Source organism: Pholis gunnellus (genome assembly GCF_910591455.1).
Source record: "Pholis gunnellus genome assembly, chromosome: 17".
Classification (NCBI taxonomy): Eukaryota; Metazoa; Chordata; class Actinopteri; order Perciformes; family Pholidae; genus Pholis; species Pholis gunnellus.
Genome location: NC_136544.1, coordinates 21,617,099 through 21,639,598, shown reverse-complemented (window position 1 = coordinate 21,639,598; position 22,500 = coordinate 21,617,099). Strand labels below are relative to the sequence as shown.

The 22,500-nt window shown below is 42.2% G+C and overlaps 1 protein-coding gene across 1 annotated transcript in view; it reads right to left on the bottom strand.

The window, feature by feature from the left end:
• Positions 1–919: 919 nt before the first annotated feature.
• Positions 920–22,500, bottom strand: part of rapgefl1 (Rap guanine nucleotide exchange factor (GEF)-like 1) — a 22,956-nt gene continuing 1,375 nt past the window's right edge. Inside the window, exons 2-16 of the mRNA XM_079177822.1 lie at positions 22,000–22,301; positions 14,973–15,051; positions 13,221–13,422; positions 12,075–12,172; positions 11,494–11,606; positions 10,446–10,613; positions 10,237–10,334; positions 9,836–9,958; positions 8,398–8,576; positions 8,216–8,306; positions 7,945–7,995; positions 7,658–7,745; positions 6,932–6,996; positions 6,749–6,803; positions 920–6,046 (exon numbers count right to left, since the gene is read on the bottom strand). Of these exons, the coding sequence (XP_079033948.1) occupies positions 5,922–6,046; positions 6,749–6,803; positions 6,932–6,996; positions 7,658–7,745; positions 7,945–7,995; positions 8,216–8,306; positions 8,398–8,576; positions 9,836–9,958; positions 10,237–10,334; positions 10,446–10,613; positions 11,494–11,606; positions 12,075–12,172; positions 13,221–13,422; positions 14,973–15,051; positions 22,000–22,301 (1,837 nt within the window). The 3' untranslated portion in view covers positions 920–5,921. The remainder of the gene's footprint in view (positions 6,047–6,748; positions 6,804–6,931; positions 6,997–7,657; positions 7,746–7,944; positions 7,996–8,215; positions 8,307–8,397; positions 8,577–9,835; positions 9,959–10,236; positions 10,335–10,445; positions 10,614–11,493; positions 11,607–12,074; positions 12,173–13,220; positions 13,423–14,972; positions 15,052–21,999; positions 22,302–22,500) is intronic.

Below are 22,500 nucleotides of genomic sequence, written 5' to 3'. Positions count from 1 at the left end.
GAGGAGGAGTGACATAGAGACCTGTCAATCACTGTGTAGCCCCGCCCCTAAAGCATCCCCTGCTTTATGGTCTGTTTGACTCTAAATGGACCATCATTTACTAAATGAACATCATGCTGTATTGAAGAAGACTTGAAACTAGAGATTGAGACCATAAACTCATGTTTACAATGTTTACTGAGGTAATAAATCAAGAGAGAAGTAGAGTCATTTTCTCATAGACTTCTATACAACCAGAGGAGTCGCCCCCTGGTGGACACTAGAGAGAATGCAGCTTTAACACGTGAAGCTTTGACTTTACAGAAGTTAGCCCGCTACAACGGTCGCAATGGCAACGGTACCCTTAAAAATGGCCGCCGCTCTAACCGTTTTACATTTATTCGGGAATGTCCGTTCTACTTCGCTCCACTTCTATAACGTTAACAGTTGTAATGGGTTATGTAAGTTAAGGTCTCATCCTGCACCTGTAATACGATAAGTGACGTTAGCCTGAAGCTAACACACTTCAATCTGTCTTTAATCTGAAGCTCCAACCTTCACCCCTCCCCCGTCTTTGAGCCTAAATATAAAACTTCTCCTAATCAGGGATGGAAAGTTGTCGTCTGAAGAGGGGCTCTGGTCCAGTCTAGTCCTCGGGGGGGGAACCAGGGACCCTATCAGCTGAAATCACACGCACACACTTCTTCCCCATCTTACATTGCATTACATTTGGACCCTGAACGCAGCTGTGAGCCATCTCCTGTTACTGACTCTTTTTCCTGCTTTCAATGTCGAAGAATTGCATCTTAGAATGGAGCAGAAGGCTCCGTTCATTCTGTTCATTCTGTTCATTCTGTTCATTCTGTTCATTCTGTTCATTCTGTTCATTCTGTTCATTCTGTTCATTCTGTTCATTCTATGAAAACACAGGCGGTGTTTGTTCAGAGGTTTTTATTTCAGTGTCTGTAGTGTGACAGCAGAGTCTGGAGGAGACGAGACTTCAAACCATTTTAGAAACTTTAACAAATACTTTAACAGAGTTAGATTCACTGTAATCAAAGGTTCACAACAAATATAAAAGAACCGGTTTCTGCTTTGAGCTTCTTAAGATCTCACTTGTTACATCCCAACATAAAAAGTCACTTTAAATTAATCTATAAAACAGCAAAAGTAGAAACACAAAGCGAAACATGTTCCACCAGGTTTGTAAAAAGAATGAAACATAACGGCAGCATGAAGTGCATCACTACGATAAGCTAGTGATCGCAAGAACAACAAATCAAGATATCTAAGTCGTACAGGGGAATATAAATCATATTTTGAAACTTAATTTTAGTAGAAAGGTTAGTTAATTTACTAGAACAATAGGATTATGAGAAAAGTTGTGATTTTACAAGAAAAATCTAAATATTTCAAGAATAGAAATATTATATATGTATAATATAGAATTGTAATTTTGTAAGAAAAACTTTTGTGAACAAAATGTTGTTTTAGACTTCTGACTTTCAAAATAACTTTAGTGAAATTCTGACTTTATTCCAAAATATGACTTTTGCTAAATGATATTTCTGCCACAATTAAAGTAAACTACATATTTTTCTTGTAAAATTAAAACTTTACTTATTATTATTATTAACATTGCAAATGTATTTTTAAAAATTAAAACTAAATCTCAACTTGTTTCTCATAAAATTAGGACTCCTCCCACGATTATGACTTTATATGTATATGTATATACATTTATACATATATTATCACTTCTTAGTTAAAAAACTAATTATATAAATAAATAATTCATAATTAATATAACAAAAATACAACTTTTTCCTGTAGATACTCTCGAGATATCAGGATGTTATTTTAACACTATTTGTTACATCACAGCAGTCGGAACTACTTTTTTCATGAATATTCGGTAATACGACACCAATCCCTCCAGGCCCCGCCTCCCCCCAGACCTCTGCTCCAATCACACGGTCTGTCTGACGGTCACAGAATTCAGAACTAGTATCGATGTAAACAACCCCAAGCTTCAGATAGAAAACAACAAAACAATCAAACTGAAGAGATTTAACTGTACAATTCATAAAGTCATAAATTCATCCTCATTTCTTTCTTTCCGTCGTCGCTGTACACTTTCTCTTTAACAAATAAAAAACATCAAATCAAATATTTCTCCTTGAGTTGGCGTCTCGCTCTCGGCTCATACGTAAAATAGAGTCTCCGTTAATATTTGCCTATTTACAGGGTTGCAGTATTTACACGTGTTTTAATTCTTCAGTGTTTTCATGCGGGCGTCACAGCGGACGGCCTCGACCCAAGAGACCCTCCGCCTCCCCCAAAAATTATAGATCCCAGCTGATTTACAGGCGGAAGCTGTGATTGGTCCAAAATTACTGGAAGGTTTAGTTGATTTAATTCAACGGTTCAGATTCAAGACTTCTGTTTCTGCCCAGAACGACAGCGGGATCTATAATGAAACACCCAGGAAGTGGTCCTGAGACAGCCCCCGGCAGACTAGTGTGATGTCATCTTCACTGGGTTTCGCTTTGTGGCCAAAAAAAACGCCGTAAACGTCTCCGCCTCGACAAGAACGTGACAGCAAATACAGAGCTTTTGAGATTTAGATCTCAGACCCGAGTGAAGGAATCTAAAATGAGTCAAAGTCGACTGAAAACACACGAGATACGACAGCTGATGCTCCTCCAGCTCACGCTGTGAGTCCAAACTTCCAGCGTTCTGGAAACACTTGAACTTGCATTCCTGAACATTTTCATTTGCATCCCTGAAAATGAACTTGCGTTCTGGAAACTTGGGACTTTTGTTTTGGGTTCAAAATCGTGTTTTGGGAATTGGAACTTGTGTTCTCAGGAATTCTTGGAAACGTTTTGGTCAAAGGAGATTTTCAGACTCCGCATCAGATACGAGGTTCTCGTCAAAGCGGAGACGTTTCGCAGGTTTCGTCCCGTCCAGAATCAAGTCGCTTCAGTTCAGAAGTTTACAAAGTGAAACGTCTGTGAGAAAAGAGACTTTGATCTCGTGAAGCTCTTCTTAGCTTAGCATGAGTTACTATTTCTAACAATTTCAGATTTTTTTACTTTTTTCACTTTGTCCACGAAGTCCCCAAACTACCAAAATAAGAGCCCGGTTGTAAACAAATCTGAACAAAATGAAGTGGACTTGAACTATAAGCTGCTGGGTCTTAAAGCGGACTCTAGAGGTTTCACCTGGTCTTGGACAGGAGGAGGACTTGTCTCTGGACGGGATCGGCCTCACTGAGCGTTCACAAACAGGAAGTTATGTTACAGATGGTAGAATGATGAAGTCTCACTGCCACCAGAGCTGAGCACATATTTAAAACATTTACAGCGTCTCAGATCATTTATACAAACAGGAGAACCGTCCTGATGCACCGAAGAGTTCCACTCCAACAAACCAACAAACTCTCATTTCACTTCCTGTAAATCCTCAAAAAAAGTCAAAAGGTAAAGAAGTAAAAAGGTCCATTAATGAGAGAAGTATTATAATAACCATCATATCTCGAAATATTATGACTCTCTCTCAATTAATTGCTTTTGTTTGACATGTTTGCAACATGTAGCAATAATACAAAGAATCCTTTCTTCCAATGCTTCGATGGAGAGAAACTCTTCAGCGGAGAAAACAAACCAAAGACCTGGTGGTGATCACAGCAGAACTGTGTAATTATTATAGTAAATATGACTGACGTGTGATCAGCTGTACAAACACAGAACCAATCGATCGCAACACAACTGGACTGAACTGAACTGAACTCTACTGAGAAGATCTAGAATAAAGAGTAAACAAAACCTCTCGGTGTCTCTGAGCCCTGAGGTTTGGCAAAAAAGTGCTTTGCTGCGATAAGTTGACCAACCGGCTTCACTTCCTGTTATTGCCTCGGAATGCCGAACCCGCCAACTTAACGGACCAATGGCGGGGCGGCTCTGTGTGTGTGTGTGTGTGTGTGGGGGGGGGGGGGGGGCTGAGCGTGTCCTTCCTTGCAGCCGATTGGTCGATCAGATGGGACAACAAGTTAGATCCCAAAAGAAAAAAAGTTTTCCCGCCGACTCCTTCGTGCGTTTGTTTTGGTCTCTCAGGTGTGACGTCGTCCAGTAAACACAGCTGATTGGCTGTCATGTGACCATCAGAGCTTCAGTCCCGTTCTTAAAGGACCATACCGTTGATTTATTGCATGTTTTAGAACACAGACGGAAGTGTTTGAGATGGTCATTTAAAGTCATTTATAAATTTAAGAGAAAGTCTCTTTTTAACATAAAACATTAATAGTTTGAATTAATTCCCAATAAATTTGGTTCTTCGGTGCAAAGAAATGCAGCGACGCGCCAAAAGAAGCTAAACTTCATCTTTGTTTCTCTGTGAACGTGATCAGGTTTTTAATAAATGAACGCTTCGTATTTATCAGCTCACGAGCGATCTATGAATCACTTCCTGAATAAATATTTCTCTCGTTACCTGTTTAAACTACACGGCTCTGACACGTTAAAGAGACGAACTGGAGATTAAACCACATGAAGCAGCGGTTTGGTCCTTTAAAGAAACACCAAAGAGTTGACGAACGTCTTCAGACGTTCTGTAGACATCCAGCATCTACACACTCTCGTCCCCGACGGTCCGTGAACGCACCGCGGCGCTCCAGACTGCTCTGTGTGGAAGGTGGCAGCTCAGAGGTCAGAGGTCAGATGTAAACACAGTCCACCGTCACAGAGTTCAGTCCGTTGTTTGAACCTTAAAGAGTTTTATTCTGATGGAAAAATATAAATTCAGTCCTGAAGTCCAGACGACGGACGTCTGAGAGCAGAAGTTTATCTGTAAACTCGGATTGTGACGTTTTGAAAAAAGATCAGATTCACGTCAGGTTTTACTTCCTCAGGTGTGTTTCTGAGCTCCAGACAGGAAGTTCATCAGCTGTTTGACATGTTGTTGTTACCCAGAACACCTTTCTCTCTGTGTGTCCATGGCGATAAAAACAACTCACAGCTGTTTTTAGAAAAAGACATTTTGGAGATAAAAACACTTTCAGTCGGGAAAAGTTTCTCAAAGACGATGAAACCATGAAAGTCTGCTGATCGGAGGGGTCAAAGGTCAGCAGTGACTCTCGTCTGATTGGTCGACAGGAAGAGAGGAAACGAGGCGGGAAAGAATCCGACGACGTCACGAGGAGTCGGGTTGTTAAAGGTCGGGAAATATTCAGGAGGTTTCACAGGTTCAGCTCTGGAATTCTGGGAATTCAGCAGAATATAAAATAATCTGATAATAGAGAATCTGTTTGAGGGGAAACACGGTGTTAAATAATAATAATAATAATAATAGTATCATTATTATTTATCATTAATAACAACAATAATAAGGATAATGTTATCATTGTTATCATTAATATTCATTTTATTATTATTATTATTATTAACAATGATGTTATTTAAAGTTAAAACTGTGTGAAATTAAAACAATATAACTTATTGATCTGTTACTGAATATATTATATGAACTGTACTTTACAAACATATATATGTATATCTTATTTAATATGAGACTGTAATAAAGCCTTAATAACACATTTTATTCCCTTAATCTTGAGTATTCCCAGATCTTTACAACCCTAACGAGGACTCTTCTTCTTCTTCTCTGTTTCTATTAATAGTAGAGTCCGTGGTGGAAGAGCAGCGTGTTCAAGGAACAGAAGAAGAAGAAGAATCCGTTTGATCTTTTTCTTCATTGTTTCTAGGCAACAGCTGCTTGAACAAAAGCTTCCTCCTCCTCCTGCTCCTCCTCCTCCTCCTCCTGCTCCTCCTCCTCCTCCTCCTGCTCCTCCTCCTCCTCCTGCTCCTCCTGCTCCTCCTCCTCCTCCTCCTGCTCCTCCTCCTGCTCCTCCTGCTCCTCCTGCTCCTCCTCCAGTCGTCCCTCTATGTGTCTTTGGGCTCCAGTTTGCAGGACATGTCAAACAGCAGGTTCTGGTTGTCGATGACCTGCAGCTGACGGACGTAGGCCTTCGTCTGCAGGTGAGAGGGGGACGTCTCCGTATCCATGGCTACCAGGTGACACAAGTACAGACATTACATCATTACATCATTACATCATTCATTACATCACTACATTAATAAATCATCAGTTAACACAGAGAGGACTCGGCGTCTCCAGCAGAGGGAGACAACGTTCAACACAAGACCTTCACAATAAAAGCACCGGATCAGCAGGAAGTTCACAAAAATACGAACAAACTTTACTATTTAATACTCTGAAGTACACAATACATGTGATATTTCATAATATTAGAACATGCTTTACTTGTTGAGTAATTCATAATAAAGAATAAAGAAACGCTCTCGTCCAATCACAGGACGATGTCACACAGCAGGACTTCTTCTGTGGTGTTCCTCCAGGTCTGAGTGTCTTAAATCTGGTATTTTGGTACATTTTGATAAATTCTTTCGTGATAAATAAAAGTGTTAAATGTAGACGGGGACGGCCGTCGTGTACTTCATCATAAAGTCCTTTATTTTAATGAATTCATATTTATTAGTGATTTATGACGAGAACTTGACTCCATGTTTTTATCTTTCAGATAATAAATACTACTTCTATTTGACCCCCCCCCCCCCCCCCCCCCCTCCTCTCTAAATGATGATGTCACATTAAGACGTAGCGAGGAGGAGGAGCCAATGAAGTCCAGGATCAACCAATCAGAACGCAGCTTATTATAAACAGTGAAACATGAAAGAAAGAGTTTTACCGAGCTGGCTGCTCCGGTAGCGTCTGATGATCCTCACCATGTCTGCTACTTTATGCTGCAGGAGGAGGAAGAGGAGGAAGAGGAGGAAACATGAGAGAGGAGAGGGAGCAGAAAACAGGAAGTGAAACACGTTATAAATATTGTGTCTGTTATATATTATTATATGAAGTGTATTTGACTCACCATCTTCTCAAAGTTGACGAGTTCTCCGTGAAACGTCTTACAGCTCTCGTGAAGAAACGTCAGGTCTGACGGAGAGAAGCAGGAAACATCGGATTATTTGTGATTTATATGAAATATGTAGATTTTATGAGAAAAGTTATTTTTATTCTCTGGACGATGAAGAGAATCTAAACATCTGAGTTTCTACAAAGTTAACTTTTATTAGTCGTGTCATCAGTTTATTGCTGCAGTTCTATATTCCACCAGAGGGGGCGACGGAGAGAACGTTCTACATCTACAAATCTTTCTCCTTTTCAGGATCTGATTCACTTCCATCCTTTCCTTCCTCCTCTTCCTCTGGTTACCATGGAGACAGAGAGCTTAAAGCTGGACACACACACACACACACACACACACGTTCAGTGTGAAAGGACTTTAAATTAGATTACTGCACACACTTAACGCCTCTTACAGCGTGCGTGTGTGTGTGTGTGTGTGTGTGTTAACAGCGACATGGAGCTGATTAGCCAGAGGTGCTAATTAGCGAGGAGGAGCTAACGTTGCTAACACGGCTTCACATCTGGCCCACAGCTGGAGGAGGAAAGTCGTCTCAGAGGAGCAATAAGAGAAACGATCACAAGGAGCTCAGGAGAGACTCTCAGGGGACCGTGGCAACAAGGGAATGGTCACATGACTCTCAGAAGGCTTCTGATTGGTTGTTGGTGTGGTCACGTGGTCCAGGCTCACCTTTGAGCAGCAGAGGAGTGAAGGGGATCAGTGGAGGTCTCAGGCTGGTGATCAGGTCTCTGTAGGACTTATGGTTCCTGGACGGGTCCTGCAGGATTAGAAGTACTCAGGTCCTTTACTGCAGTACAAGTACTAATACCACACTGTGTAAATACTCCAATACAAGTCAAGGTATGCGAGTACTATCGGTAGTTAAAGTAAAAGTAGGTTTTTTGAGTCTGATGACAATGATAACCTTCATCTTCATGAACCACGTCAGATCATGAATAAAAACACATTCTACTCACCGCCACGCCCTCAAACTGCTGAAACTGCTTCCTGAACTTCCCCGGGAGACCCTGAACACAACACACACACACACACACACACACAATAAATGAAATAATGAATTCACATCAACTACGCAGCAATAAGCATCTAGGTACCATTAGCTTACAGTTAGCTTCTCTGTTCTACTTTAGATTTAGCTTCTAGGTTCTTCTGTGCATCACATCACACCGTGGTGGATAAACACAGCCGGTGTGTGTGCTGTAGAGCAGCGTCAGGTGAGTGTCCTACCTCCCAGGTGAGTCTCAGTCTGCTGACAGCAGGGTTGTCTAGACCCAGAACCACAGCGAGGAACGACAGCAGGTCCTGCTGCTGCTTACAGCTGTAACACACACACACCTGTTAGGACAGGTAATACACAATAAAACCAGATGATGTCATACGATGGATTCTCGGTCACTGTCGGGACTCACAGTGCTGCGATCTTGATGAACTTGCGGAGCAGTTGGACCCTCTTCGGCAGAGAATGGCACTGCAGGATCTCCGTGGCGACCCAGTGCTGCACCTCGCTGCAGCGCTGCAGTACCAGCTCCAGGTTTAGGGGGCGCCAGCGGGACTGCTCCCCGTGAAACACATAGCACACAAACTCCACCTGCAGGAGCAAGAAGACAAACAGAGCTGTTCACTGTGACTGTGTAGAAGATACGTGAACATTACATTCTGAAATAATGGCCTTTATTTACAAATAACATCCAACATGCTGTTAAGCTATTAAGTATTCTATAAGAAGAGAACTTCAGTAACTAGCCTAGGTTTGGCTTTCTGTACTGAGTCGCAAAGAAACTCACAGTCACAGAGTAATATACATAGTAACAGAAACACCAGTTTCAGTATTAGTAGTAGTCAGTGGTGGCCGTCAGGGCCTGCAAAGCCTTCTCTGCCTAAACACAATCAACGTTAGAGCTATTTTATAATTTTATATTTTTTCTTAAATACACTACATGTATCATAGTTTAAATATTGTTCCCATCATCTTATGTTCTCATTGCACAGCTACTGTGCTCCTCAGCTGCTCTGCTTCAGTGCAGCTTGTTTTAAGTAGAGCTTTGATCCAATCAGAGTTCACCTCTGTGTCTCTAGGTAGAAGAGAGGCCCCAGGCCTGCAGACTCACCAGTGAATCCATGTGCAGGTTAAGTGAATGGGGACGATGTTGTTGATCGTCATAGTGTTCAACCAATCAGATCTTTAGTTTGACATGTTGGGCGTATTCTTTGACGTGTCAGAGCTGCTAGCTGGCCTACATGAACGTGATTGGTCAGTGGGCTAGCGTGACATGTTGGGCGGTGACGATCCCAACATTTGCTGCCTCTGTGGAGCAACATGTTCAGCCTCAAACGCATTAAAACGTGTTCAAGAAATACAACTGAGGAGGCTCGACTGTCTTCACTGGCGTCTATGAATCCAGAAGAACTTCTGACTGGAACTAAAACGCACGGATGTTCTGAACAACGTGAGATTAAACTCTTTGTTAACAAAGAAAGGAGGATGGACTTTGTCTTTAAACAGTGAACAGCAGCTCTGGGAAGTTAAATGCGTTTGTTTTTACATCAGCAGCAGCTTTAAGATGCTTGTTTACATATTATTATTTGTACAACTTGTTTTTATGAAGATTTTGTTTGGTTGTTTGGAACCATTGTTGTCACGACGTTCTGCACTGTCGTGAGCCGCTCCGCCGCCGCCCACAGCAGCCTCGCGCTGCAGCCAGAGCAGAGACGCTCTCTATCTACAGGTGCTGAGCTGCATTTTTGCACGAAACAAAAAATAACCGTAGCTGTGTTTCAGCTGCAGGACAGCAGTGAAGGCCCAGGTACGACATGCACGGCCCGCCACTGGTAGTATTTAGTACTGACCTCGTGCACACAGCTGAAGAGCTCCCAGTCGAACACCACCAGCTGATTGGCCACCTCCTCTGCTGACATGTCATGGAGTTTGCTGTCACCGGGCGTCCAGTGGATCTCCTCAGGAAGAGGAAGCTGAGGGTGCAGGAAATGACATCATTAGGTTATAAAACCAAAGTGAAACATGTGAAACATGTCATCCTGTAATTGCACATTTTTGGTGTTGAGTTGCTTTTCTTCTGTTTTGTTATTTTTATTCAAGTTTATTAAAGTTACAAGATGTGTGCATTTTTAACTACATCGTTCTATCCATTCATCCAATCAGCTAATTAATCCAACAAAAACAGCATTTATTAAATGTTTTTGTTGGATGCATTTCCCTTCAGTCAGCCAATCAACCAATCAGTCCTCACCAGTGAGTCGAGCTCAGTAGGTTCACAAGCAAACAGGTGAGTGTTGACTCCCAGCGTGGTGAAGACGGCCTCATCACTGGGACGAAACACGGCCTTCTCTGAACACAAACAACATATATATATATATATATATAACATATATATATTGTGTTACATCACCACATTCTGAACGTCATGTTTATTCATGTGGTCTGCGTTTGTCTCCTGACCTCCAGCTGATGTGACGGCCACCAGGACGAGGTTTCCGGGCAGGACCGGCTGGTCCTCGCTGTACTGGAGCTTCTCTCGGACCAGAGCCAGGATCTCTCCGACCCGACAGGACAGACGACTCCTGATGGTGACGTAGGAATGATCCGGAGTGTAGACCCTGCAGAAGACTGGAGGCACAAACAATACAGAGATGTTGTAGCGCCATCTGGTGACCTTTTGTGGTACCGCACCTTAAAATAACAGACCAATATGCTAGTTTACATATAAATAGATTTAGCTTCTAGGTCCCATTGGATTAGATGTAGTTTACAGTTAGCTTCTAAGTCCTATCACTTTAGATTTAGCTTCTAGTTTCTATTAGATATCAGTTAGCGTCTAGCTCCCGTTAGTTTAGATTTAGCACGTAGCTTCTATTCATTTAGAGTTAGCTTTATATTTTATAAAGACCATGTATTTTAATGAGTATCATTGCATTAGTCTTGATAGTAAATACATTTTCAAGAAAGGCAGAAATTGGGTCATTTAAGCTTAGCATTAGCTACTCAATGATATTGGCTTACAGTTAGCTTCGAAGTTCTATTAGCTTAGAGTTAGCTTCTAGGTTCCATTGACTTACAGTTACTAGGTCTCCTTACAGTGGTTTAGAGGTAGCTTCTCCTTAGCTAACAGCTAGCTTCTTAGTCTAGTTAGCTTCTAGGTCTAAACCCAAAGGACTACAGGACGAACTGTTGGCTAGCTTGTGATGTAGCTAGGCTAACAGTTTCCCCCTGCTTCCAGTCTTTGTGCTAAGCTACATCGTGGATAAAAACAGTGTGTCAGTTTGTGATTTGTATATCGAGAACACAGTGTGTTTGCATTTCACCTGTGTGTTTACAGATAAGAGTGTGTGCGCAGGACTTTGTGACGGTGTGTTCACCGGTGATTATGTGTGTGTGTGTGTGTGTGTGTGTGTGTGTGTGTGTGTGTGTGTGTGTGTGTGTGTGTGTGTGTGTGTGTGTGTGTGTGTGTGTGTGTGTGTGTGTGTGTGTGTGTGTGTGAGTGTCGTACTCTCGTCGGAGCCTCTGAAAGCCTCTCTGGGCTGCAGACAGGCGTCGATCCGTCTGAAGTGTCTGAACAGAGGACGAACCTGCTTCTTCTTGCTCTCCTTCTCTTCGTTAGAGCTAAACACACACACACACACACACACACACACACACACACATGTTTTACAGATTTGAATAATGATAAAGACTCTAATATAACACACTTCATTGAGTAATAAACTGTAAATATATTTGTTAATATATGTTTAGGAATAAGCTGTAACTACGTGATTAATATGTGATATTTGTTAAGTACTGTATAGAATGAATATGTGATAAATGTATATGAAAAATACATGATGAATATATAATATGATAAATATATGACCAAAACATGATTATATGTGATTAAGGAGAAACAATACATACACGTTAAATATATGATTAATACGTGAAAGAATATAAAATAAATACATCATAAATATCTGATAATGATGAAGTTTATAAACAGTCTGCCGACCAATCAAAACACCAGGAATGTGTGTGTGTGTGTGTGTGTGTGTGTGTGTGTGTGTGTGTGTGTGTGTGTGTGTGTGTGTGTCTTACGGTGTGTGTAGGATCTCGGTCCATCTCTGTAGTTTGAGGACGTCGTCCACCAGCTCAGGATACCGACTCAACTCCTGAACCGCACACAGGTACAGCTCCTACACACACACACACACACACACACACACACACACACACACACACACACACACACACACACACACACACACACTAATCATTAACACAGACCAACAACAAACCATCAAACGTGCTGTTTTTCTCCGACAAACGAAACCAAAACTAAAGTTCCTGGAATCACAGAGGACACGAGTAACATGCTGTTAACATAGAAGTACAATCATTTCAATCATGGATCGTATTAAATACGCGTTTTAAAAGTGATATGAACGCCCGACAACCAGTGTGTGTGTGTGTGTGTGTGTGTGTGTGTGTGTGTGTGTGTGTGTGTGTGTGTGTGTGTGTGTGTGTGTGTGTGTGTGTGTGTGTGTGTGTGTGTGTGTGTGTGTGTGCTGGGATGAGTCACTGCCACAACAACCCTGAACACCCCACGGCAACAACAGTTCCCACTCTGCAGAGGTGTTGTAATGCACACACACACACACACTGTAGTAAAGAGAGTTATTGTGTTATCAGGAGATCACTGATGAACTTCTTTCTGTAGGAACTTGTATTCTGAAGTTTGGAAGTTTAATGACGACAAAATCGTGGAAACAAAGCGACGGCCTCCTGGATTCAGACGGGCCAATCACAAGCGTTCTCCTTCACACAGACGGGGATACCGCGCTGTTATTGGTCAACGGCAAAGCTGGAAATTAATTTAGTATTTTTGAACTTTGAACAGCAGCAACAGTGAGCGAACCGTCTGTTAAAGCTGCATTCTCTCTAGTGTCCACCAGGGGGCGACTCCTCTGGTCTATAGACGTCTATGAGAAAATGACTCTACTTCTCTCTTGATTTATTACCTCAGTAAACATCAGAAATCGCCGAACTCGAGTCTTCAAAACCAACGAGAGACGTTACAACGACTACGTCCTTTTTTATACTTTGTGTATCTTCAATATGTTGTGTGTGTGTGTGTGTGTGTGTGTGTGTGTGTGTGTGTGTGTGTGTGTGTGTGTGTGTGTGTGTGTGTGTGTGTGTGTGTGTGTGTGTGTGTGTGTGTGTGTGTGTGTGTGTGTGCGTTACCTTTGGGAAGCTGTTGCTGCGCTCTCCCTCCTCCTGCAGCAGCTCTCTGTAGGTTTCCAGGTATCGAAACGCTACATTCAGCACCGCCTGCTTCCTCTCCGCTCCGTCCATCGCTCCCTCCGCCTCTCCTCCTCCTGTTCTCTCCCCCTCGGCCTCCCTCCCTCCCCCGTCTCCCTCCTTCCCCTCCGTCTCCAGACTGAATCTGGGAAAAGTTCAGCGTTAAGGAGGAAACTGGAGTCGGCTTTAAAGCGTCACATGAAGATGTGGAGGGTCAATGGAAGAATACAAATATATTTAAAAATGAAAAACTCATGTTGGAAAGAGATTAAATTATAAAAGCTTCGATGTAAATGTTGGAAAAGCACGATGAACACGGTTACAACCGATCACTACAGATCCATCCTCAGCCTCAGAGAGCAGCAGCTCTCATGAGAAGCTGTGAAGTAGAGTCAGAGACGCCGCCATGATGACCCACATATCACTGCAGACACACACACACACACACACACACACACACACACACACACACACACACACACACTAACACACACACACACACACACACACACACACACACACACACACACACACACACACACACACTGAATGCACCACATACAGCCAACCTTTTGGTGCTTTCAGTAAATAAGACATTGTGAGCGATATTTGAGAACGTCATGTTATGAGAATTGGATTTACAATTCCCATAATGCATCAGGGAATGTTAGCTGGAACGTAATGTCTCAAGCTGACGGTATGAGTCCATTTTTAGAAATAAACCTGACGACACACCGACGACCCAACAAATACCTGAAGAACACCGACTGTCACGCGTTCCTGAACCGCAACAAACATGGCCGCCGTCACGTTTAGAATAAAGTCATCAAATGTGAAACAAAGGTTCGACTGAACGAGAACGTTTCACTGACATTTAGTCCAGTTCTAGAAGAACACTGATCCACATTATCTCACTCTGGGAAGAGAATTTACTGAACCAGACACCAGCAGGCTGAACCTGAAGCTCCTCACAGACCAAAGAAGAAGACCAGGATCTGTCTCCGTCCAACCCTCCTCCTCCTCCTCCTCCTCCTCCTCCTCCTCCTCCTCCTCCTCCTCCTCCTCCTCTCTCTGTGTGGGAGAGAGGAGAGATTTGTATTTCACTGTTTTTATTTATTTAGGTGATTTTACTGAATGTGTTGCTTTAAGTGCATTTTTAATAACTGCTCATGTTCCTCTATATATCACATTCTGATAACTATATATAACATAATATATATAATATCACAATAAGAACTCAATATTCAAACAATATGTTTACATGAAGCATGAATATTGTCATATTACTGGATAATTACTGTTTATTACAGCTGGAGCCACATGTTCCCCTTTAAGAGGATTCATTCTGCAGCTTTCATGAACACTTATTAAAGCTGCATCCTGTTCTTTAAAGCATAAACTCATGTTAGCTTTGCCCTGCAGGAGGCGCTACAGGAGAGGTCCACATGTAGAGGGTTCGTCCTCTGGAGAGCAGGAAGGACATCTGGACATTTCATGAAATCTACAGATTACATTCAACCGGAGAATCAAGGAGGAGCTTCCCTGAGTGTTGGACTGAAGGGGGTGAGACAGGAAGTGTATGCCTACAGGCAGAGAGCAGGGGAGAAAACCCTCAGCTAAACCGTTTCAGGTGAGTCCACATGAGTCCACATGAGTCCACATGGGTCCACATGAGTCCAGGTAAGTGAAGGATACTGCTGCAGCAGGACTTGCTGGAACCGGTCGGCTGCCAGGAAGATGGGATGAGTCAACAGGAAGTCATCCAGCAGAGTTTCTACAGAGACACAAACACAGAGCTCACATTTACAGACTGTCCCTGAACGCCACCTGGAACAAACACACAACCGATTCACTGACAGTTTCACTCTGACAGTTGTTGACTGAAGAGCAGATTCAGCATCACTCTCTGTGTGAAAACCATCTTCATCTTCATCAGTCTGAGAAGATGAAGATGAAGATGAACCAGAGAAGCAAGAAGATCCAGAGAGCTGCTGACTGACCGCTGCAGACGAGCTCACAAATATATGGAAATACTAGTCACACACACACACACACACACACACACACACACACACACAGAGACACACACACACAGACTCACACACAGTAAATGTAGCCATGATGAACATTCTGAACTAAAACACGACGATGATGAAGATGAAGATGAGGAGCTGCTGCAGCAAACGGCTGTAATTTAAGATGCTGAAACAGCACGACTCAAAACCTGTGAAATACACTGTGTGTGTGTGTGTGTGTGTGTGTGTGTGTGTGTGTGTGAGAGTGATGCATGCTGCAGTGGGCGTGTCCTGTCAGGGTCCGCCTCTCTGCAGGTGGTTACCATAGAGACAGCACGTTGCCGACAGTGAGAGGATGAAGAGGGAAGTGAACGTCATACGTGTGTGTGTGAGTCTCTGTGTGTGTGTGTGTGTGTGTGTCTCTGTGTGTGTGTGTGTATCTCTGTGTGTGTGTGTCTCTGTGTGTGTCTCTGTGTGTGTATGTCTGTGTGTGTGTGTCTCTGTGTGTGTGTGTCTCTGTGTGTGTCTCTGTGTGTGTCTCTGTGTGTGTGTGTGTGTGTGTGTGTGTGTCTCTGTGTGTGTCTCTGTGTGTGTGTGTGTGTGTGTCTGTGTGTGTCTCTGTGTGTGTATGTCTGTGTGTGTCTCTGTGTGTGTCTCTGTGTGTGTGTGTGTGTGTGTGTCTCTGTGTGTGTATGTCTGTGTCTCTGTGTGTGTGTGTCTCTGTGTGTGTGTGTCTCTGTGTGTGTGTGTGTGTCTCTGTGTGTGTGTGTGTGTGTGTGTGTCTAATATTCACCTGGATGTAGAGTCACTATGAGGACTTCTTCTAAAGATCAGCTGTTGTTGATTTACAGACACAAACACTGAAGTTAAAGTTCTTGTTTTTGTTCACAATGATTCTGATTGAATCAATAATATTAGTGATCAGCTGACAACAACAACAACAGGCCTGATCTGTACTGAGCATGTGCAGCTTTAGTTTGTTTGTTTGTTTGTCAGCAGAATTCAAGTAAAAACCTTTGAAGGCGTCTCATTGGTCGAGGACGAAACAAACAGAATCATAGAAATGTCCTCATAAGAACACATAAACAAGCTGCTCACACTAACTGGTCTACTGGAGCTTTCAATCACTGTTCTCATAGACTTCTATACAACCAGAGGAGTCGCCCCCTGGTGGCCACTAGAGAGAATGCAGCTCTAACACGTGAAGCTCTTCTCCTGACTGACACAGAACCTTCAGTACGTTCTGCAGTAAAAGGATCTGAATCTGTAGACTCTGCTTCAGAACTTCTGAATCCAGGAAGAACCATCAGAACCATCAGAACCATCAGAACCATCAGAACCATCAGAACATGAACATGAAGGTTCTGTTTTGTGGTTCTTCTGTTTGATTCTCTGTGTTTCTCTCTTCCTCCCACTCCTCTTCTTCAAATGTCTGGTTGAGAGCTGGTTGCTATGTCAACAGGTGCTAAAGAGCCTCTTATGTATCTACACACACACACACACACACACACACACACACACACACACACACACACACGTCTTGACAAACAGGAAGCTGAACGAGGGAAACCTGCAGAGGAAGACGAGGAGGAGGAAGGTGAGCGAGTGGGCAGCATCATCTCTTCTTCTTCTTCTTCTTCTCTTTGAGCAGAGATGAAGAACAATCATCATCATCATCATCATCATCATCCTCCCACTCAGAGAGTTCATGTGTGGTTCGTAATGAAAGGTTGTTTATATTCTGAACGCACCTGAACGCACCTGAACGCACCTGCCTCAACACGTCTGCACCTGTGTGTGTGTGTGTGAAGCTTAAGCAGGTTTGTTGCTCTTTTATAATACAAGAAACTCATCGTCTATCTGTTCACACACACACACACATAATAATATTATGGGATGGCAGACATTGTGAACATGATGGAGTCTCTGTTTGTTGATTTAGTGGAACTTTTATTTGGATGATTTCATTTAATTTATAAAATGATTAATCAAGGTAATAAATCTATTTTATTAACCAGAAACAATCACGTTTGTCTGAATTTATATATATTTGTTTTTCTTTTGCATCTTTTGCATTTTGAATGAAACCTGTTTGATTCACACGTTCACAGGATGTGACTCAGGAGGTGGAATATAAATATAACTAACAATTATAACATTTTAACAAAATATGATGTCAATGAAAGAAACAAATTCAAAGTGTATTGTGGTTTAGTATTAATGAAGGTGTGTGTGTGTGTGTGTGAGTGTGTGTGTGTGTGTGTGAGTGTGTGAGTGTGTGTGTGTGTGTGTGTGTGTGTGTGTGTGAGTGTGTGAGTGTGTGTGTGAGTGTGTGAGTGTGTGTGTGAGTGTGTGAGTGTGTGTGTCTGTGAGTGTGTGTGTGTGTGTGTGTGAGTGTGTGTGAGTGTGTGTGAGTGTGTGTGTGTGTGTGTGTGTGTGTGTGTGTGTGTGTGAGTGTGTGAGCAGGTAAAACCAGACATGTGAGATTTCATCATCACAAACGTAGGTGACATCAAAGACGAAGAACATCCTGTTCAGGTACTCTGTTCTCTACCTGTTCAGGTACTCTGTTCTCTACCTGTTCAGGTACTCTGTTCACTACCTGTTCAGGTACTCTGTTCTCTACCTGTTCAGGTACTCTGTTCACTACCTGTTCAGGAACTCTGTTCACTACCTGTTCAGGTACTCTGTTCTCTACCTGCTCAGGTACTCTGTTCTCTACCTGTTCAGGTACTCTGTTCACTACCTGTTCAGGTACTCTGTTCTCTACCTGTTCAGGTACTCTGTTCACTACCTGTTCAGGTACTCTGTTCACTACCTGTTCAGGTACTCTGTTCTCTACCTGCTCAGGTACTCTGTTCTCTATCTGTTCAGGTACTCTGTTCTCTACCTGTTCAGGTACTCTGTTCTCTACCTGTTCAGGTACTCTGTTCTCTACCTGTTCAGGTACTCTGTTCACTACCTGTTCAGGTACTCTGTTCTCTACCTGTTCAGGTACTCTGTTCTCTACTTGTTCAGGTACTCTGTTCTCTACCTGTTCAGGTACTCTGTTCTCTACCTGTTCAGGTACTCTGTTCTCTACCTGTTCAGGTACTCTGTTCACTACCTGTTCAGGTACTCTGTTCACTACCTGTTCAGGTACTCTGTTCTCTACCTGTTCAGGTACTCTGTTCTCTACCTGTTCAGGTACTCTGTTCTCTACCTGTTCAGGTACTCTGTTCACTACCTGTTCAGGTACTCTGTTCACTACCTGTTCAGGTACTCTGTTCTCTACCTGTTCAGGTACTCTGTTCTCTACCTGTTCAGGTACTCTGTTCTCTACCTGTTCAGGTACTCTGTTCACTACCTGTTCAGGTACTCTGTTCTCTACCTGTTCAGGTACTCTGTTCTCTACCTGTTCAGGTACTCTGTTCTCTACCTGTTCAGGTACTCTGTTCACTACCTGTTCAGGTACTCTGTTCACTACCTGTTCAGGTACTCTGTTCACTACCTGTTCAGGTACTCTGTTCTCTACTTGTTCAGGTACTCTGTTCACTACCTGTTCAGGTACTCTGTTCTCTACCTGTTCAGGTACTCTGTTCTCTACTTGTTCAGGTACTCTGTTCTCTACCTGCTCAGGTACTCTGTTCACTACCTGTTCAGGTACTCTGTTCTCTACCTGTTCAGGTACTCTGTTCTCTACCTGTTCAGGTACTCTGTTCTCTACCTGTTCAGGTACTCTGTTCTCTACCTGTTCAGGTACTCTGTTCTCTACCTGTTCAGGTACTCTGTTCACTACCTGTTCAGGTACTCTGTTCTCTACTTGTTCAGGTACTCTGTTCACTACCTGTTCAGGTAGAATTTGTTCTTTGGTCATAAAAACTGTGAAGAACGTTTAGGCTTCTTTTCTAAAATAAATCTGTTGGACTGAATATGAAGACGTGTTCCGTAACACTGAGCTGATGTTAAAGAATCTTTTGAGGGTTCAACATGAAGAAAGAACGTCTTCATCACTTCATCAAAGTGTTTCTACTAAAACGAAACACTTTGTTCTCTTCAGGACGAAGAACAACGAGACGTTACAGTGAACATCAGGAGCTTTTTACTTTTGTCTCTGCAGCCGGAAATAAACCTGAAACACAACAAACTATATTTATAGACTTATATTTATTTATATATTTAGATGTGAACACCTTTAACGAGCTCGTTAACATCTCAAACACCTGACAGGTGAAGCAGAAATAAATCAGTTATCAATACACAGACATGAAGCCCAGTGTTCATAAAGCTACTGGACCCTGTGACAGGTGACTCACCTCCTCTCAGCCAATCAGAGAGCAGATATCTGACCTTCTATCTAGACAGGTTGAACAGCATCAGCGCTGCTGGCTTGAATACTGAGATGGTTGTTCGTTGGGCTGAATGTAGAACTGGTTCCACTAGTCCAACCGGTAGCCACCAGTTAGCCACCACCCGTCCTGTATGACAAACCTTTACTGGTTTACCTGTGTTTCAGCTAAGGGCCGTCAAGCTAGCCAACAACCAACAAGCTAGCCAGCATGCTAACCAACAAGCTAGCCAGCATTGCTAACCAACCCACCAATCAACAGAATGGGATACATGTTGTATTTCACAATATTCTAAACATATATCACATTTCTATGGCAGGCAGCATTCAGAGCTAAATATTTTATAGGTATATAAATTTAACAATTTATCTTTTTGTAATTTTAGTATTTTTTCAGATTTGTTTAAATTAAATTTGTAATTGTTTTTAACTGTTGTACTGTTTCATATTACAATGTTTTATATTGTAGGCACCAATCAAAGTAAACGTTTTTTTGTTTGTTTTAGGATTTTTATAAATATTTAAGAATATATTTTTTAATTTGGGGATTTTTAGAAATATAACATTGTTTTATCTCATTTTGTATTGGGGATCTCAACAATCGTTCAATAAATAAATAAATAAAATATTTTATAAAATAATGTAAATAATGTAATCAAAGCAAAGGTTCTTTATGTTAAAATATTTTACAAATATTAATTGCTTTTAAATTATTTTCTGAAAAGCTTTATAACACAATGTGTGACATACATATATATATATTAAAATATCCATCCATCCAATTATTTTAAAATACATGTGTTGTTGACCTCTTTTTATGTATTTCTGTTACTGGAAAAATCCAACGTCAACACCAAATGAATCGTGGACACAAACACAGAAACACACCCTTCAGCTGAGAACAGGCGGCAATCACTGCACACACACACACACACACACACACACACACACACACACACACACACACACGCACACGCACACGCACACACACACAAGATAAAAACATTCCTGCAGGAACACATACGTACACTCATGCATGCACACCCACTTCAGCTGTAATAAGCAGGCTGCGTTTCTGAAAGAGGATGGCAGCGATTATGTAACCACACACACACACGCAGTAACACACACACACACGCAGTAACACACACACACACCGAGGCTGCAGGAACAGTCTGTATTATGTGAACTATTCTGCAGAAAAAACGTCTGAATCTGAAGGACGACGTTGAATCCTAAAATGTCCGATTCAGTTAGTTTCCCTTCACTTCTTCTTCTTCCTGCTTCTTTCTTTCTTTGCACGCAACGCGTCTTCAGGTTTAGACACGAAGTCTCAGACTGCTGCTGACAATGATTCTCTTCATTAATTCATTTATGGATATTTATAACATGTTATAAGAACGTGATGTCTTCAAATGTCTCGTTTAGTCCAAAAGTCAAAGAGATTCAGTTTATGGAGGTAAAACTGAAAAGACATTAATCAATAAACACAATTGTTTCTGTTGGTTCAGAAACTAATTGACAGATTCTTTTTAGGTTTCTTATTGTTATTGTTCTTCTAATGTTTCTTATTCTTATTGTTCTTCTAATGTTTCTTATTCTTATTGTTCTTCTAATGTTTCTTATTCTTATTGTTTGATGTCTTACAGCACAATAACAAGGTGCATTTCACGTATCTGTATGAAACTTTGTAGATATATAAAACATTATATGTGACGTACAAAAAACCCTCCTGGAGGTTTGTCCTAAACCCAGCAGGAAGTCGGCCATTTTGAATTTGATGGCATTCTTTTGACCGTTTCAAGGCGCCGTACTATTTTTGTATGAATTAGCTGCTTAGTCTCAGCTCCTGAAGTCTCAATCAGAAGACGTATTTTTTTGACTTTATCAGTAATCAACAAAAAACAATCAGCTAAAACAATCTGACGTGTGTTAGCTTAGCAGCTAATGAACGTGGAGCTAAAGCCAGAGAGACGCCAACGTTTCTAAAAACCAGGAACACGAGCTGAAGGGACGAGAAAGATTTAAACTGTGTTTATCTGCTGACATGTTTTTTATAACTAGCTACTAGCAACAAAGAGTCACAGCAGAGAGTTAGCGTGCCGTTAGCGTGCCATTAGCATGCCGTTAGCTAGTTACATCCTCATGTTACAGGTTGTAACATGTTTTGAATGTCTTATGACATTAAAAAGTGAAATATTCTGTTTTTTACTATTTTCAAAATGTTTCCAACACGTCAACGAGCAGCACGGAAGTCAGAGTTAGCGTGACGTTAGCATGACGTTAGCATAACGTCAATACAGCATAATACCACAATAACATTGTGATATTTAATATGTAGACACAAATTAAACCTTTTGATGAGAGCTTCTGGTCTCACCTGTACAGACTCCGGAGCGTTTTCCCGCCGCGCTGTCCAGCAGAGCGAGGGTCAGGTTGTCCGGTGTGTCGGGAGGAAGAGGCGTCCCTCCTCCTCCTCCTCCTCCTCCTCCTCCTCCTCCTCCTCCGCTCTCCGTGATCAGACTCGCCTCAGAGCTCTGCTCGTCGCTGGACAGAGACGGACTTCGGACGTCTCCGGAACCAGAACCGGAGGATCCGTTAGCGCTGCTGCTGGGGGGCACCGTGACCAAACCACCGGGCCCCGTGGCCGAGGGCCAGGACGGGGGGTCCTCACTGTCGGGGCTGTAAGGAGGGGGGGGTCAAAGGTCAGTTTAAAGTCAATGTTTACGGGAATAAAAAACGGTACGTTGGCAAAAGAAACGCTATCGAACCCTGAGTCTCTATTATAGATTTACTTACAACGTGCTGTCTGACACTCCCACCACTGACGAACAACATTCTACACGCTATGCTAAACTAGCTTAGCATGAAAACCAACAGC